Source organism: Petromyzon marinus, unplaced genomic scaffold, assembly GCF_048934315.1.
Source record: "Petromyzon marinus isolate PM22_M1 ecotype Great Lakes invasive population unplaced genomic scaffold, UKy_Petmar_22M1.pri1.0 PM_G_Scaffold_24, whole genome shotgun sequence".
NCBI classification, from domain to species: Eukaryota; Metazoa; Chordata; class Hyperoartia; order Petromyzontiformes; family Petromyzontidae; genus Petromyzon; species Petromyzon marinus.
The window spans coordinates 1025114-1045032 of NW_027422806.1; the positions used below are offsets into that span (position 1 = coordinate 1025114).

Here is a 19919-nt window from a genome sequence, read left to right on the forward strand (position 1 = left end):
AGCCATTGTGATAATGATGAGAGAGACACAAAAAACTCCAAATATACAGCAGCAAGCGTCGTCAAGGTCTGGATAGAACTCACGACCTCCTGTATACCAGGCGAGGTAGTTAACATCTCATAGCCACCGTGATGATGATGAGAGAGACACAAAAAACTCCAAATATACAGCAGCAGCAGGCATCGTCAGGGTCTGGATCGAACCCACGACCTCCTGCGGACCAGGCGAGGTAGTTAACATCTCATAGCCACCGTGATGATGATGAGAGAGAGATGCAGACTCCAAATATACAGCAGCAGCAGCAGAAGCGTTGGCAAGGTCTGGATCGAACCCTGACCGTAACCCCTGACTCTAAAACGCAAGCTTCAACACCGTATAACCCTAACTCTAGGCCTGGCTTGAACTCTGACCCCCAACCCCTCGCCTCTTACCCGTGCAAGGTGTGCAAGGAGTACAGAAAGTGCTTGGGGCACGCCGAGTGCTGCCGAACCTGGGGCGACCACTTCTCTTACGACTCGTGGCTCTCCAGCAGCAAACGCTGCTCTTCCAACGCGCAGGTACGCACGCACGCTGCATGCACTACACACCATACACACACTACGCACACTGCAACAACAACAACAACCGCTGCTCTCCCAACGCGCAGGTACGCACGCACGCTACACGCACTACACACCATACACACACTACGCACACTGCAGCAACAACAACAACCGCCGTTCGCCACTAGGTGGCGGTGACGTCACCACGGCGCTTTGTGCCAGGCTTTGTGCACCTTGAGGCCACGTGAAGTGTCAAACGCCCGCCGGCAGGAGGTCACGGGGTAGACCCAGGTGCCACAGGTCGACTGACTGAGATGAGTGGCTGATGCACCACCAGCTGTACCCCCCTACTGTGCCATTTGCTGTGCTTTAGCCGCCCGGCGCTCCGCTCGTTGTTGTGAGCGTCGCTCCTCCCCCCTTCGTTGTTGTTGGAGGGCGACTGCCTCTAACTGCGAATAGTGGTTGTTGTTTTGGCCCTGTTTGTTTTGGTTCATGTGTTGTATGTACAGTGCGTTGAAGTTTTTTCGCACCGTATGTATCCAACCGTACTAATCGGAGGTGCGGGGGAAGGACAACAGACTAACACAACGTGTCCGTCTGTGTGTCAGTTGGATGTCGGTTCGTGTATCGATCTCCCTAACCCTCAATTCCTCGATCCCTCTATGCACACCGGCCTACGAACCCAGTGACCTGAGTTTGATTCCTGGTCTCGGCCAACATCAGTAGCGAGTGACATCTGGGCCTCCTTTTAGCTCGACTCGGCCTCAGGCGAGTATTTGTCGCGGTGTCGTCTAAACATCGCCACTGGGGAGACGAAGGCACCGGGCGTGATGCGGGCCACCCCACCCCCATGCCGGCCTTCATAGGTGCTCGCTAACATGATAAATAGTTCACAACTTGTGGCAACCCACCGTCGTTGTTGTTGTGAAGCCGATTCACTGTTAGCAACTGACCGACAGCGCCGGTTGCGCGCAGCTACCCGCGGCACGTCTGCTGCCCGTTTTTATTCGGCGTCTTGCGTGGATCGCTCGCCAACGGCGACGAGATCACCGGCGGTGCTGCCGAGGCAGCGATAAATTGGCGGCGTTTGTTCACTACAAGAGAGAGGTTTTGTTAAATTGCCTGTCGTTCCGAGTGGAGGGAGGGTGCGTGGCGCAACGCGTTACACGTGCGGCGATCCGACCCCCTTGAAAAATCAATCACGGCGGCTTTGCGATGATATTCTGCCCACTGTTTTTTGTCGAAACTTGTTATCAACGGAGGTGTGATTGTTGTTGTTGTTATTATTGTGAGCATTACTATGATGATATACCGTGGACTGAGTGGTTCCGGCTTGACGCATCCCACACCGATCCCGTGCGCCTACTCAAGATTGCGCTCGCACACTTTCCCCCTCCCGCCGTTGTTGATATTACTGTGAAATTGTGATTCTTGTTTAAACCTGTATTTCCTATAAACAAAAAGATAAAATTAAGCGCGCTGTCGTCGTGAATTCCCACGTGCGGTCAAGGGAGCGACGGAGAAAGATCAAGAGCTTTCCTTTGATATTAACTCCGTAATTGTGGATAACGCGTGTACAACGGAGAGTGAGGCACACACATTATAAATGTGGATTACATTCCCAACAGCATATGCGAGCGTATTATACAGTGACGTGGCAGCGATTTTGTTGGTTGTTGCGGATGTCCGGGTGTATTGCTAAGTCTAACAAAAGGGTCAGAGACAGGGTCAGAGTTCAAGTCAGGGCTAGAGTTTAGGGTTGTGGTGTTATGGTTGGCGTTTAGGGTTAGGGTTCGAGTTGTAGTTGGTTATGGTTAAAGTAACGGTTCGTGTTGGGGTTAGAGTTAGTATCCGACTGGAGTTAGGTTTAGGGTTAATGTTAGAAACTAAACTAAATTATTTTAAATTTTGATTTAAAGCTTTCGTGACTGCAGTGATTCATATTCTTGGTTCTTTCGGTAAAGTCACGTTGAAGGGAAACAACAAAATAATAAAATACAAACAGTCATCATCAGGTGACTGATGATGACTGTTTGTGTTACAGTCGAAACGTCATGAGAATTTTATTGTTTTATATATATTTTATTATTTTGTTGTTTCCCTTCAACGTGATTTTACTGAAAGAACCAAGAACGTAATTTATTTTATTTTACCAGGTAAGGCCCACTGAGCCGTTTCAGCTCTTTCGCAGAAGAAGCCTGTCCATCACAAACGATGGTTCAACTAAGCTGCTTATCGCCTATCACGTGGACGTTTATAGCGGCAGCCAAATACCCCGTTACTTTTATTTTTTTATCTCCCCCCCAGATCGTCTGGCGACGGGCCCGAGAGACGCCGGCGCCCTGGCGATCGCGCCGCACAACGGCGTCGCCCGCGGCGGCGGCGGCGGCCACTTCCGCCTGAGCGGCCGCGACTTCGCGGCCGCTCAGGCGGCGACGCCAAGCCGAGAAGGAGGAGGACGACGAGGAGGAGGCGTCGGAGGAGGAAGGTATGCCAAAGCCGAGGGGGTGAAAGCAAGCGAGCCGACGAGGGTCGACGTCGACATCGGCGGCCGTGGCGGCGGCCGTGTTGGCAGCCCGATCCGGATCCCTCTGCCCCGGCTCGGGCACTCCGCCGCCGCCGCCGCCGTGACAGACGGACGCGCTCGCTGGCGCGGGCTTCCCCTCCGCCCCCGCCTCCGCCCTCGGCGATCGTCGCCAGGGAGGACGTCCTCCCTCCTCCTCCTCCTACTTTCCCCTGCTCGCACCGCGCCAGGCGGCCGAGCTCTACGCTAGGCGGAGGGCGGCGGCAGGGGACGCGTAAATGTCTCGCGCTGATGATTCACCGGTGACGTTACGCAAACGACGCATTTACTAATGCAGACGTGTGTGCGTCGTTACGGGACACGTTGTACGTGATTGTACGTGAAGAATATTCAGAACGTTGGGAATAATGTCTTCTATTTATATATAATCGTTTATGTATATAATGTGCACTACCTCACTGCATTATGTCGTGTGTCCTGCATTGCGCAATTAATATTGGTAATTGCGTACAAATGCACATTTTGCATTAACCAAGCAAGGGGTGGTAACTATTGCAAATAATGCGTAATTACGTTAAATAATTCACGTTTACAAATTCAATAAAGTACCAAATGACAGTTTGCAAATATTTGATTGATATTGATTCACTTTCAAATTCTTGAATAGACACTCATTGTATATGGTTTCATCAATATCAGAAATAAGTTTAAACTGATTGCATTGTCCAACATATTGCACGCTGATCAGATGATGCACAACTACTACGCCTTGCAATAAATCACGACCGGGGAACGGTCCGTTTGCGGCACTTCACTACGAACCTCGTGGCCTGAGTTCGAGTCCAGGTCACGGCTAACATCGGTGGCGAGGGATATCTGAACTGGCCCTGGGCTCCCACCTTCACCGACCTGCAATGTCACTCATGGGGAAATATGAATACAGTGTAATTTTAGTCTGGGCAGGCTATCGGCCATTCCGAAACTTTCATCAACCAGCAGTGTGTTTGTTTTTAAGGTCTCGGCCCTTCTGGGGCTGATCAGAAGCGTCACGCTCGCTCAACACGCGCTGCTGGCTTTGTGGTTCGCATTGTCGTGATGCGCTCCCTCAAATAAAATGATGAGGCCCTGTCAGCACAAAACAACCAGACGATGTTTTGTCACGATTTATGACCCAGAGTTCCCCCGCAACAGCACAACAAATGTTTAACCATATCAACCAGAATGGTTGGACGGTGCATGAGGGTAAATTTTATATTTTTACAAAATGTTTTGCTAAAAACGTGAAACAATAATTCACTGTGTAACGAAAAAATATATTTTTTTGGTTCCTGGGTGATGTGTTATTTTACAATTGCTTACGCCTCAAAAGTATATAAAATGGCTATTATTATTATTATTCCCCACAAACTTTGCTTTTGTGACCAGGACACAAAAGCAAAGTTAATAATCCACTCCCATTAATAACACTGTTTAACAAATTTATTATGTTCTTGTTCCTGGGTAATAAGTGTTATTTCCTAGTTGCTTATACCTCAAAAGTACAGAAAATTGCTATTATTCCACACAAACTTTGCTTTTGTGAACAGGACGGTGATATTTTGAAATGTATCTACTTTCAATGGGAAAACGTGGTGTGCATTTGTGTCATTCCTTTACATCAAGTCCTGGTCACAAAAGCAACGTTCGTTGGGCATAGAGGCCAGCAAAGCACTCAAGTTGGTTGCACAGAGGATGCCATTCTTTATATTGACGCACTGCCTCGGCGACTCATTTAAGACTGAGTCGACCTAGGAGAGGTCCCAGTCAGGTTCAGAAACCGAATACCGCCGGTGCCACGGTGGCTAGGAGATGTTGACTACCTCATCTGGTATACAGGAGGTCGTGAGTTAGACCCTGACGCCTGCTGCTGCTGTATATTTGGAGTGTACATGTCTCTCATCATCATCACGGTGGCTAGGAGATGTTGACCTGACGCCTGCTGCTGCTGCTGTATATTTGGAGTCTGCGTCTCTCTCTCATCATCATCATCACCACGGTGGCTAGGAGATGTGAATTACCTCGCCTGGTATACAGGAGGTTGTGGGTTAGACCCTGACGCCTGCTGCTGCTGTATATTTAGAGTCTGCGTGTCTCTCTCTCATCATCATCATGGTGGCTAGGAGATGCTGACTACCTCACCAGGTATACAGGAGGTCGTGAGTTAGACCCTGACGCCTGCTGCTGTATATTTGGAGTGTACATGTCTCTCTCTCATCATCACGGTGGCTAGGAGATGTGAATTACCTCGCCTGGTATACAGGAGGTTGTGAGTTAGACCCTGACGCCTGCTGCTGCACTATTTTTAGAGTGTACATGTCTCTCTTTCATCATCATCATCATCACGGTGGCTAGGAGATGTTGACTACCTCACCTGGTATACAGGAGGTCGTGAGTTAGACCCTGACGCCTGCTGCTGCTGTATATTTGGAGTGTACATGTCTCCCTCCCCGTAGTCGCAGTGGATTTTTCTCCAGGTCTTCCGTTTTTTCCCTCCACATTGGAAATCAACGTGCGTTTAGGGTACTTTATTTGGCTGTGATACATTACCTCATTAAAATGCAAATCAACGTATACAATTTTTGAAATGCGTTTTTCTGGATTTTCTTGTTATTCTGTCTCTCACCGTTCAAATAAACCTACCATTAAAATGATAGACTGATCATTTCTTTGTCAGTGGGCAAACGTACAAAATCAGCAGAGGATCATATACTTTTGGGTGAAAGAATCAAGGAGTGAAGTTCACGATAACAAGTAACCACGGTAAGTAGCGATAGGAGGGCGATGAGGAGGTTGACCATCGGTAAGCGAGTGCCAGGAGCAACAGTGGAGAATCATGAATCACGATGATTGCTTCACACAAATAAAAACACTCAACACGCGTCACTAACCGCTGTGCGCCCTTCAAAGGAAAATATCCCGCATGAAGTCGAGGATGTCCCTTCTTGACAGCACAGAACGACTGTGACCAGTCACAAGCTAATCACTCAGCTATTTCAATGCTAAATTATCCTGTTTGATTTGTACTAGGTGCCTCTGTGGATGTGTAAGCTTTGACTTTAACATAGCTATTTCTATGACCAGTCTCAAGCTAATCACTCAGTTATTTCAATGCTAAATTATCCTGTTTGATTTGTACTAGGTGCCTCTGTGGATGTGTAGGCTTTGACTTTAACATAGCTATTTCTATGACCAGTCACAAGCTAATCACTCAGCTATTTCAATGATAAATTCTCCTGTTTGATATGTAAACCCCTTTGTCAAGGTGCCTCACTTCTCTAAACCAGCTTAAAAAGACGCTACGAATCTTAACAGCGTTCATTGAAGCTCTGTCGTCCCGACAGGTTTGTTCCTTTCACCTGAAGAAGGCCACTTGTGTTGTGGCCGAAACGTCGTGAGATTTTAATTGTGTTATTTCATTAATTTATTATTTTATTCTCATTCTACGTGGTGACTTTACCGAAAGAACCAAAGAAGATGCTTTACAAGTGCCGCGAGGTAGGAACTAGCTGACCCAGCGCCATGGCCGTGGCCACGGAGTCAACATTTGGGGGGGGCACCAAATCTTAAGAGGTCTCCCACCCCCCAGAAAAAATAAATCTAAATTTGAAAACTAATTTCCTGCCTTAAATATAAAAAAAAAATTCACGAACACATGGGACGGACGTTTTTATTTGTTTATTACAATAATGTCTAATAGTGGTGTTGTATTATTACATCGCTCTGTTTTTATTTATTTATTTATGACCTTTGCTTGTTTCATCGTATGTAATGGCAGAGATTAGGGATTTAAACAGTACAACCATAACCACAATCACGTGAACTGAAATCTATGCATTGTTACATGAAGACAAGTCCAGATATCGTGGCCAAGGTTTAGCAAGTTGTAGTTTTTATTTACACGGCATAGCAATTATATATATTTTAAAAAATATTGTTTATAGCAATATATTATAATTAGTACGGCCTTGCCCTGCACACATCATTCGTGGGTCACCCTCACAGTCCAGGCACGTGGTGTTCTACGGGCGCTGTGGGCACTGATTGGCGCGGCAGGTCACGACGTCATCCTCATTAACATAACGAGCGCCGCGTGCGCTTTTGGCGGGAAACTGCAGCGCGAGCGGGGAGGGGGGGAAGGGGGCGTCACGTGACGGTCGGTGGCCGTTGGCGGGAGACGCCGTTGCCAGGGCAACGCCCCCAGTCGGCAGTCGTCATGGAGTCATCGGCGCCTCAGTGAGACTCGTTAGAGATTAACTTAGTAAGAGATTAACTTAGTAAGAGATTAACTTAGTTAGATATTAACTTAGTAAGAGATTAACTTAGTAAGAGATTAACTTAGTAAGAGATTAACTTAGTTAGATATTAACTTAGTAAGAGATTAACTTAGTAAGAGATTAACTTAGTAAATATTAACTTAGTTAGAGATTAACTTAGTAAGAGATTAACTTAGTAAATATTAACTTAGTTAGAGATTAACTTAGTAAGAGATTAACTTAGTAAATATTAACTTAGTAAGAGATTAACTTAGTTACATATTAACTTAGTAAGAGTAAGAGATTAACTTAGTTAGATATTAACTTAGTAAGAGATTAACTTAGTTAGATATTAACTTAGTAAGAGATTAACTTAGTAAGAGATTAACTTAGTAAATATTAACTTAGTTAGAGATTAACTTAGTAAGAGATTAACTTAGTAAATATTAACTTAGTTAGAGATTAACTTAGTAAGATATTAACTTAGTAAGATATTAACTTAGTAAAATATTAACTTAGTAAGAGATTAACTTAGTAAGAGATTAACTTAGTAAGATATTAACTTAGTTAGATATTAACTTAGTTAGAGATTAACTTAGTTATATGTTAACTTAGTTAGATATTAACTTAGTTAGTTATTAACTTAGTAAGAGATTAACTTAGTTAGAGATTAACTTAGTTAGAGATTAACTTAGTTAGAGATTAACTTAGTAAGATATTAACTTAGTTAGAGATTAACTTAGTAAGATATTAACTTAGTTAGAGATTAACTTAGAGATTAACTTAGTAAATATTAACTTAGTTAGATATTAACTTAGTAAGATATTAACTTAGTTAGATATTAACTTAGTTAGAGATTAACTTAGTAAGATATTAACTTAGTAAGAGATTAACTTAGTAAGATATTAACTTAGTAAGATATTAACTTAGTAAGAGATTAACTTAGTAAATATTAACTTAGTTAGATATTAACTTAGTAAATATTAACTTAGTAAGAAATTAACTTAGTAATATATTAACTTAGTAAGATATTAACTTAGTAAGATATTAACTTAGTAAGATATTCACTTAGTAAGAGATTAACTTAGTTAGATATTAACTTAGTTAGATATTAACTTAGTAATATATTAACTTAGTTAGAGATTAACTTAGTAAGATATTAACTTAGTAAGAGATTAACTTAGTTAGAGATTAACTTAGTTAGAGATTAACTTACTTAGAGATTAACTTAGTAAGAGATTAACTTAGTTAGAGATTAACTTAGTAAGATATTAACTTAGTTAGAGATTAACTTAGAGATTAACTTAGTAAATATTAACTTAGTTAGATATTAACTTAGTAAGATATTAACTTAGTTAGATATTAACTTAGTTAGAGATTAACTGAGTAAGAGATTAACTTAGTAAGAGATTAACTTAGTTAGAGATTAACTTAGTTGCATATTAACTTAGTTAGATATTAACTTAGTAAGAGATTAACTTAGTAAGAGATTAACTTAGTAAGAGATTAACTTAGTAAATATTAACTTAGTAAGATATTAACTTAGTAAGAGATTAACTTAGTAAATATTAACTTAGTTAGATATTAACTTAGTAAATATTAACTTAGTAAGAAATTAACTTAGTGATATATTAACTTAGTAAGATATTAACTTAGTAAGATATTAACTTAGTAAGATATTCACTTAGTAAGAGATTAACTTAGTTAGATATTAACTTAGTTAGATATTAACTTAGTAATATATTAACTTAGTTAGAGATTAAATTAGTAAGATATTAACTTAGTTAGAGATTAACTTAGTTTTATTTTAACTCAGTTAGAGATTAACCTAGTTAGAGATTAACTTAGTAAGAGATTAACTTAGTAAGATATTAACTTAGTAAGAGATTAACTTAGTTAGAGATTAACTTAGTAAGAGATTAACTTAGTAAGAGATTAACTTAGTAAGATATTAACTTAGTTAGAGATTAACTTAGTAAGAGATTAACTTAAAGATTAACTTAGTAAGAGATTAACTTAGTGAGAGATTAACTTAGTTATTAACTTAGTAAGATATTAACTTAGTTAGAGATTAACTTAGTAAGAGATTAACTTAGAGATTAACTTAGTAAGAGATTAACTTAGTTAGAGATTAACTTAGTTAGAGATTAACTTAGTAAGATATTAACTTAGTTAGAGATTAACTTAGTAAGATATTAACTTATTAAGAGATTAACTTAGTAAGATATTAACTTAGTAATAGATTACCTTAGAGATTAACTTAGTTAGATATTAACTTAGTAAGAGATTAACTTAGTAAGATATTAACTTAGTAATAGATTAACTTAGAGATTAACTTAGTTAGAGATTAACTTAGTTATAGATTAACTTAGTAAGATATTAACTTAGTAAGATATTAACTTAGTAAGAGATTAACTTAGTTAGAGATTAACTGAGTTAGAGATTAACTTAGTTAGATATTAACTTATTTAGATATTAACTTAGTAAGATATTAACTTAGTAAGATATTAACTTAGTAAGATATTAACTTAGTTAGAGATTAACTTAGTAAGATATTAACTTAGTTAGAGATTAACTTAGTAAGATATTAACTTATTAAGATATTAACTTAGTAAGATATTAACTTAGTAAGAGATTAACTTAGTAAGATGTTAACTTAGTAATATATTAACTTAGTTAGATATTAACTTAGTAAAGAGATTAACTTAGTAAGATATTAACTTAGTAGAGATTAACTTAGTAAGAGATTAACTTAGTAAGATATTAACTTAGTAAGAGATTAACTTAGTAAGATATTAACCTAGTTAGAGATTAACTTAGTAAGAGATTTAACTTAGTTAGATATTAACTTAGTTAAAGATTAACTTAGTTATATATTAACTTAGTAAGATATTAACTTAGTAAGAGATTAACTTAGTTAGAGATTATCTTAGTTAGAGATGAACTTAGTAAGAGATTAACTTAGTAAGATATTAACTTAGTTAGAGATTAACTTAGTAAGAGAGTAACTTAGTTAGAGATTAACTTAGAGATTAACTTAGTAAATATTAACTTAGTTAGATATTAACTTAGTAAGATATTAACTTAGTTAGATATTAACTTAGTTAGAGATTAACTGAGTAAGAGATTAACTTAGTAAGAGATTAACCTAGTTAGAGATTAACTTAGTTGCATATTAACTTAGTTAGATATTAACTTAGTAAGAGATTAACTTAGTAAGATATTAACTTAGTAAGAGATTAACTTAGTAAATATTAACTAAGTAAGATATTAACTTAGTAAGATATTAACTTAGTAAGAGATTAACTTAGTAAGATATTAACTTAGTAAGAGATTAACTTAGTAAATATTAACTTAGTTAGATATTAACTTAGTAAATATTAACCTAGTAAGATATTAACTTAGTAATATATTAACTTAGTAAGATATTAACTTAGTAAGATATTAACTTAGTAAGATATTCACTTAGTAAGAGATTAACTTAGTTAGATATTAACTTAGTTGGATATTAACTTAGTAATATATTAACTTAGTTAGAGATTAACTTAGAGATTAACTTAGTAAGAGATTAACTTAGTAAGAGATTAACTTAGTAAGATATTAACTTAGTTAGAGATTAACTTAGTAAGAGATTAACTTAAAGATTAACTTAGTAAGAGATTAACTTAGTAAGAGATTAACTTAGTTATTAACTTAGTAAGATATTAACTTAATTAGAGATTAACTTAGTAAGAGATTAACTTAGAGATTAACTTAGTAAGAGATTAACTTAGTTAGAGATTAACTTAGTTAGAGATTAACTTAGTAAGATATTAACTTAGTTAGAGATTAACTTAGTAAGATATTAACTTATTAAGAGATTAACTTAGTAAGATATTAACTTAGTAATAGATTAACTTAGAGATTAACTTAGTTAGATATTAACTTAGTAAGAGATTAACTTAGTAAGATATTAACTTAGTAATAGATTAACTTAGAGATTAACTTAGTAAGATATTAACTTAGTTAGAGATTAACTTAGTTAGAGATTAACTTAGTTATAGATATTAACTTATTTAGATATTAACTTAATTAGAAATTAACTTAGTAAGATATTAACTTAGTAAGAGATTAACTTAGTAAGATATTAACTTAGTAAGATATTAACTTAGTAAGATATTAACTTAGTTAGAGATTAACTTAGTTAGAGATTAACTTAGTAAGATATTAACTTAGTTAGAGATTAACTTAGTAAGATATTAACTTATTAAGAGATTAACTTAGTAAGATATTAACTTAGTAAGAGATTAACTTAGTAAGATATTAACTTAGTAATAGATTAACTTAGAGATTAACTTAGTTAGATATTAACTTAGTAAGAGATTAACTTAGTAAGATATTAACTTAGTAATAGATTAACTTAGAGATTAACTTAGTTAGATATTAACTTAGTAAGAGATTATCTTAGTAAGAGATTAACTTAGTTATAGATTAACTTAGTAAGATATTAACTTAGTAAGATATTAACTTAATAAGAGATTAACTTAGTAAGATATTAACATAGTTAGAGATTAACTTAGTTAGAGATTAACTTAGTTATAGATATTAACTTATTTAGATATCAACTTAGTAAGAGATTAACTTAGTAAGATATTAACTTAGTTAGAGAATAACTTAGTAAGATATTAGCTTAGTTAGAGATTAACTTAGTTAGAGATTAACTTAGTAAGAGATTAACTTAGTAAGAGATTAACTTAGTTAGATATTAACTTAGTTAGATATTAACTTAGTAAGAGATTAACTTAGTAAGAGATTAACTTAGTGAGATATTAACTTAGTAATATATTAACTTAGAGATTAACTTAGTAAGATATTAACTTAGTAAGAGATTAACTTAGTAAGAGATTATCTTAGTAAGATATTAACTTAGTTAGAGATTAACTTAGTAAGAGATTAACTTAAAGATTAACTTAGTAAGATATTAACTTAGTAAGAGATTAACTTAGTAAGAGATTATCTTAGTAAGATATTAACTTAGTAATAGATTAACTTAGAGATTAACTTAGTAAGATATTAACTTAGTAAGAGATTAACTTAGTAAGATATTAACTTAGTTAGTGATTAACTTAGTAAGATATTAACTTAGTTAGAGATTAACTTAGTAAGATATTAACTTATTAAGAGATTAACTTAGTAAGATATTAACTTAGTAAGAGATTAACTTAGTAAGATATTAACTTAGTAATAGATTAACTTAGAGATTAACTTAGTTAGATATTAACTTAGTAAGAGATTAACTTAGTAAGATATTAACTTAGTAATAGATTAACTTAGAGATTAACTTAGTTAGATATTAACTTAGTAAGAGATTATCTTAGTAAGAGATTAACTTAGTTATAGATTAACTTAGTAAGAGATTAACTTAGTAAGATATTAACTTAATAAGAGATTAACTTAGTAAGATATTAACTTAGTTAGAGATTAACTTAGTTAGAGATTAACTTAGTTATAGATATTAACTTATTTAGATATCAACTTAGTAAGAGATTAACTTAGTAAGATATTAACTTAGTTAGAGATTAACTTAGTAAGATATTAGCTTAGTTAGAGATTAACTTAGTTAGAGATTAACTTAGTAAGAGATTAACTTAGTAAGAGATTAACTTAGTTAGATATTAACTTAGTTAGATATTAACTTAGTAAGAGATTAACTTAGTAAGAGATTAACTTAGTGAGATATTAACTTAGTAATATATTAACTTAGAGATTAACTTAGTAAGATATTAACTTAGTAAGAGATTAACTTAGTAAGAGATTATCTTAGTAAGATATTAACTTAGTAATAGATTAACTTAGAGATTAACTTAGTAAGATATTAACTTAGTAAGAGATTAACTTAGTAAGATATTAACTTAGTTAGAGATTAACTTAGTAAGATATTAACTTAGCAAGAGATTAACTTAGTTAGATATTAACTTAGTAAGATATTAACTTAGTGAGAGATTAACTTAGTAAGAGATTAACTTAGTAAGATATTAACTTAGTTAGAGATTAACTTAGTAAGATATTAACTTAGTAAGATATTAACTTAGTTAGAGATTAACTTAGTAAGAGATTAACTTAGTAAGAGATTAACTTAGTAAGATATTAACTTAGTTAGAGATTAACTTAGTAAGAGATTAACTTAAAGATTAACTTAGTAAGATATTAACTTAGTAAGAGATTAACTTAGTAAGAGATTATCTTAGTAAGATATTAACTTAGTAATAGATTAACTTAGAGATTAACTTAGTAAGATATTAACTTAGTAAGAGATTAACTTAGTAAGATATTAACTTAGTTAGAGATTAACTTAGTAAGATATTAACTTAGCAAGAGATTAACTTAGTTAGATATTAACTTAGTAAGATATTAACTTAGTAAGATATTAACTTAGTAAGAGATTAACTTAGTAAGAGATTAACTTAGTAAGATATTAACTTAGTTAGAGATTAACTTAGTAAGATATTAACTTAGTAAGATATTAACTTAGTAAGATATTAACTTAGTTAGAGATTAACTTAGTAAGATATTAACTTAGATAGATATTAACTTAGATATTAACTTAGTAAGAGATTAACTTAGTAAGAGATTAACTTAGTTAGATATTAACTTAGTAAGATATTAACTTAGTAAGAGATTAACTTAGTAAGATATTAACTTAGTTAGAGATTAATTCAGTAAGATATTAACTTAGTAAGATATTAACTTAATAATAGATTAACTTAGTAAGAGATTAACTTAGTAAGAGATTAACTTAGTTAGATATTAACTTAGTAATATATTAACTTAGTAAGAGATTAACTTAGAGATTAACTTAGTTATAGATTAACTTAGTAAGATATTAACTTAGTTATATATTAACTTAGTTAGATATTAACTTAGTAAGAGATTAACTTAGTAAGATATTAACTTAGTAAGATATTAACTTAGTAAGAGATTAACTTAGTAAGAGATTAACTTAGTAAGATATTAACTTAGAGATTAACTTAGTAAGATATTAACTTAGTAAGATATTAACTTAGTTAGAGATTAACTTAGTAAGAGATTAACTTAGTAAGAGATTAACTTAGTAAATATTAACTTAGTAAGATATTAACTTAATAATAGATTAACTTAGTAAGAGATTAACTTAGTACGATATTGACTTAGTAAGAGATTAACTTAGTAAGATATTAACTTAGTTAGAGATTAACTTAGTAATAGATTAACTTAGTTAGAGATTAACTTAGTAAGATTTTAACTTAGTAAGAGATTAACTTAGTAAGATATTAACTTAGTAAGATATTAACTTAGTTAGATATTAACTTAGTTAGAGATTAACTTAGTTATATATTAACTTAGTTAGAGATTAACTTAGTTTTATTTTAACTCAGTTAGAGATTAACCTAGTTAGAGATTAACTTAGTAAGATATTAACTTAGTAAGATATTAACTTAGTAAGATATTAACTTAGATATTAACTTAGTAAGATATTGACTTAGATATTAACTTATTAAGATATTAACTTAGTAAGAGATTAACTTAATAAGAGATTAACTTAGAGATTAACCTCGTTAGAGATTAACCTCGTTAGAGATTCACCTAGTCAGGGATAACTTACTAACAGTTATTTCAAAGTAAATAAACAGCAATGGTTTAACACAAAGCAACATTCCGCACACGTTCAACATTCACCAGTCTGGCTCGCTTCAACCAATGCTGGTGAACTGCAAGATGGATCATTACAGGTGAAGGACATTTTTATTTAAACTTTCGTGACTGCAGCGGTCCGTATTCTAACGGTTCTTTCGGTAAAACAAAGTTAACGTACATAGAAAAAAATAATAATCCAAATAAAGCGATTAAAAATATCACGACCTTTCGGTTGCAACACAAGCGTATGACGGACCGCTTTGTGTTTGCGTATCGAAACGTCGTGATGTTTTTAATAACTTTTTTTTCGATCTACGTAGCTTAATTAAAAGATACTCTTTGGTTCTTTCGGTAAAGTCACGTAGGTATACATTTTATATAGAGTATGGATTCCTGCAGTCACGAAAGCTTCAAATCTAGATTTTACTGAAAGAACCATAGAACACAGGCAAGGACCCTATCAGATATGGGTCCTATAACCAAAGGCAACATCACCCCCTGCCGGCAAATACCTGTTTAGGTTGTTCTATGGATGTCATAGGCACGTGGAATTTCCATTTGGCTCAGGGTTGTGTTTACCTTGTGCTCCACAAGGACAAGCTGTCATGAGGGGGTCCCTTAGGCTAAAATGAAGCTGACGCTCAGATCATTTGTTACAGTGTGTGTGCAATATGAATACATTTATAATCTTTCACAACTATCGACATATGCCTTCAACTAATGTTTGTATCATGTATTTCACTGTCTAAAAACATCTAAATACGACAAAAAAACAAAGTGAAATCACGCGTCGCTATGTGCAAATGACTGCGTACAGTGTTAGCATTTTTATATTTGCATGGCACGCCTTAAGTGTACTACATTTCGAGGACAACATTTGCCCTTTGATGGGTCAAAACATGTTTTTTACATTTTAGCACCCGATTTGAAGATGGATTGTAGCCCTTGAACGTCATTGTCCCATAGTTGTGGAGTTGGGTGCTCTATGCAATGCATTTGGATTAATGTGGCTTATTTATAGCACCTCATCTCAAACAACGCGGTGGGCATGTTTACTCTATATTATTAATCTACGTTTTACATTTAATTATTAATGAAAAACACAGTTGCGTAATATGAATATGTACAAAATACATAGCAGTAGTAATGATGGCTACTACAATAATGTACTTCATGAAGGTTGACTAGAGTACATTTTTTATCGTATTTCCCATTGCCATGACAACAAACATTTGTTGCAACATACGTATTGTGGTAGCAATGATGGTCTGCTAGCTTGCAGGGCCGTGAGAGAAAGCGGCGGCTTATTGCGGAGGCCTTTATCCAGCAGTGGATCGACCATGGCTGATGACGATCCACTGTAGTGCCCTCATCTATACGCAGAAAACGAATCGCTGGTGTGTTGCATGATGAGGTGGCCCAGACCCTTTCACACGATGCTCTATTTGAAGTTAAACATCATATTCACGTGGAGCCACATCTCCACATTCGATATAAAATGTTGCCAGTATCAAACACACCGTAATACCCGCACCTCCGATTAGCACGGTTGGCTACGTACGGGGCAGAACACGCGTACGTGTGTGTCCACACTTCTACACGAGGATAAGTGGACGGAGATAAGCATTGATATTTGGATCCACCAACAATACCCCGCATATCGGTGTGGATAAGAAGAGTTTCCAACATGCGCGTTGCTATATGTATGAGTTCCCTAACACAGAAACGGAATTCTTGTTTTGCAAGAATAATGCGAGAATAATGTGATGTTTGTTGTTGTCGTTACAGTGTTCACAAAGGCGTGGAGTCGATGGATGGCTTTGGCCAGTATTCTGGTGCGTATACCAATGACTTTCAAGGAAATCTCAAATGCGGCGATTCCTCAGAAAGTAGAGAAGCCAAAGAGAACGTTGGAGGTGAGATAATGAGACTTGGTGTATGAGTACATGTGATGGGTAGTCTCAAATGGTTTCGTTTTATTGTTGCGTAAAGCATCAGTCGCTTCACCAGCATTGGTGCAAGCAAGCTTGAAGATACTCAATGTCGAAACCAATACAGAGCTTTCCTGTGTTGTACCAATGCTGCTGATGGGATGTGCAAATCATACTTTTATATTTTTTTACGTGGAGGCGCATATATGGGAAGGGGTCATAGCTGCTTATTTATGTAGTTACCTATAGTATTCTCCACAATCGTGCTCATTATACGTTTGTGTTAACTGTACATTGCAACCTTCTTCCTAATATTCCGAAGGGACTTTTCAGATTTCTCTTTAATTGTATAATTATGTAGTAATAATAGGGGTTTTCCCCTTTTTTCTGGCAACAAAACTGAAACCTTTTTAACAAGGATTCACGTTACTGCATAAACCACAATAATTGCAGTCAAAATGCAAACAAAAAACATACTATGATAATATATGCATTGTCCTTGAAACTGAAAACATATCTCTTTTTTTCCCCAGAAAACTCGGAAGACTTTAGTATCAGTGAAATGCGATCAGTTTCTGAAATTCGTATCCTTTTTGAGATTGCCTCTTTAAAACAAAAAAATAATCGATCATATCAAGTGAGGGCCCTTGCCTGTAAGATTGGTATTTCACTCACCAGAATTGAGCTTCAACCGGACTAGACTTTGCTTTTTTGTTGTTGCATCAACGCTGCTGAAATTATTCACTCCGAGAAAGACGTGTGGCCGCTCGGATGTGTAATACATCGCCTTATTTTTTTATATTATGTGCAGGGACAGGTATGTGACAGAGGAGTATTGCATGCTTGATGTTTTTGTGCTATTTTTACTATGTTCATTTGTGAACATTCAACAAAATGTATATGAAATTAATGAGTGGACTTCCTTCAGCTGTGTTGCTTTTGAAACGAAGTAAGAACCAACCAGGTAGGCTTCAGCGGTAGAGGGATCAGCTCACAATCTCAAGGTTGTGAAATTCAAATCCTGATTGGAGGTTGACTCAGCCCATTTTCCCTCTGGGGTTAATATAAAATTATTACCACTTTGTTGGGGAAGTCAACTGGTTGTCCTATAAGAATGTGGAATTTCCACCACTGGTTCAGGGCTGTAAACAGGAGTTTAGCACCGCCTCAGTGCTCATTTGAGCAGGAAATCACCGACTTTTTTGTTTACCTTGTTTACCTTAGAAGTGTCTTAGTCTGTCTTCTGGGTTCTTTCGGTAAAGTCACCCACGTTAAAGGGAAATAATAAAATAATAAAATAAAACAATAATATAAAATTCTCACGACGTTTCGGCCACAACACAAGTAACCTTCTTCTGTCTTAGTCTGGTGCTCTATCATTGTGTCATCTATATATTCAGAGTGGTCCAGATGTTTTGTGACCCCCCCCATTTAATTCACAAAACCTTCATATTTTTAAAATAAAGTTTCTTCAAAACAGAAATGAATACACAAAGGGGGAAAATGTTACGAGTCAATTAATTGGAGGTCACAAAACATCTGGAGCACCCTTCAGAATATAAATAACAAACAATAACGTCAATGAAACCACAATAATTAAAATACTTGCTGGATTGTGTGACATTGTGTGTTTTTATGAGCAAAAATGTAGTTATGCTTTCTGAAAAAGGTGTTGAGACTCAGTGAGACTCTCATTGATAAATAAGCGTAACAACGACAATAACCCCAAACAATGCGAATGTACAATTTCCTCATAATAAATGTTAGCACATGTTTGTCTTTGAATAAAGTAACAAAAGTCTCCTTTTTCAGTTATTCTCCATGGGAATTCATAATCCTAAACATATGTTATCCTAAACTTACCTTCAGCGTTGCCTTACAGACATATTTTCAAGGAGTTTCCTTTTTTTAACTCGGTTCAGTCTCGCGTCATGGATGACGTAAGTATATGGCATTTTACACTTAAACAAACGTGTAACTTACGGTTTGATTTCTATGTAGTGATACCAGTTTTGTTTTGCTCGGTACTATACATCTTCATTACTGATGGTAACTATGTCTGTGGAATGTACCAAGAGGGTTGATATTAATGGTCATTTCTAAGTGAAACAATCATAAGGTTACAACGTTTAAGATTTCTAGAGGTAATCATACAGGCATATTTAACACGTAGGCTTTCGCGACCAATATTATTCACCATTCTGGCGAATTGCCCGATGATGCTGGATGTAATTACCAGCAAAACGTCGTACTCAAACTGTAAATGTTGTGGATTCACTCTTCAATACACTGGTGGGCTATAGTAGTGAACTATTTGTCTTTTGTCAACGTGACACTTTTTTGCTGATTGGCCGTGTCGGGTGGTGGAGGGTTACGACACATTTATAAATAACGCGATCTAACCCAAAAACCTTTATTATGAATACATGCATATCATGCAAGCATATGCATGCTATGATGAGGTGACTGAACAGCAGAGTGAGCGGCTCACATTCTGAAATTTGTGATTTCAAATCTAGGTTGGGGGTTAACTCACCCCATCATCCTACCAGTTTTGATATAATTGGTACCACTTTGTGGATGAGTCTGCAGTGATTACCCAATGGAGAGACAGACTCATCCCCAACTTAACACCGCCTCAATGCTTAATTGTGACTAACTCTGCCGAATTAATAACACTTGCACAACTTCCAAGAGGCAATGACAGTACCTCATATGAATGCTGGAGATGACTTTACACGATGTTTAACAAACTTTGTCTTACATTTTTTTAAAATTAAGATTCTGTACACAAACAGACCTGTAGTGGTTTGTGCTCCAACTGGTTCTGGGAAGACTGTTATTTTTGAGCTGGCCATAATTCGACTCTTAATGGAATGCCAAGGGCCCTCCTACAATGCAAAAGTTATTTATAGTAAGTACGTCTCTTAATTGTTGCATTATACATTGTTGCAATTGCCCACACGGTATTGTATTC

At 35.6% G+C, this 19919-nt stretch overlaps 2 protein-coding genes across 2 annotated transcripts in view; both read left to right on the forward strand.

The window, feature by feature from the left end:
* Positions 1-5751, forward strand: part of LOC142913309 (adhesion G protein-coupled receptor L2-like) — a 33132-nt gene extending 27381 nt beyond the window's left edge. Inside the window, exons 8-9 of the mRNA XM_076060843.1 lie at positions 441-557; positions 2850-5751. Of these exons, the coding sequence (XP_075916958.1) occupies positions 441-557; positions 2850-2945 (213 nt within the window). The 3' untranslated portion in view covers positions 2946-5751. The remainder of the gene's footprint in view (positions 1-440; positions 558-2849) is intronic.
* Positions 5752-7274: 1523 nt separating this feature from the next.
* Positions 7275-19919, forward strand: part of LOC142913276 (putative ATP-dependent DNA helicase HFM1) — a 46730-nt gene continuing 34085 nt past the window's right edge. Inside the window, exons 1-6 of the mRNA XM_076060814.1 lie at positions 7275-7338; positions 15057-15106; positions 16800-16927; positions 17476-17526; positions 18812-18882; positions 19724-19856. Of these exons, the coding sequence (XP_075916929.1) occupies positions 15075-15106; positions 16800-16927; positions 17476-17526; positions 18812-18882; positions 19724-19856 (415 nt within the window). The 5' untranslated portion in view covers positions 7275-7338; positions 15057-15074. The remainder of the gene's footprint in view (positions 7339-15056; positions 15107-16799; positions 16928-17475; positions 17527-18811; positions 18883-19723; positions 19857-19919) is intronic.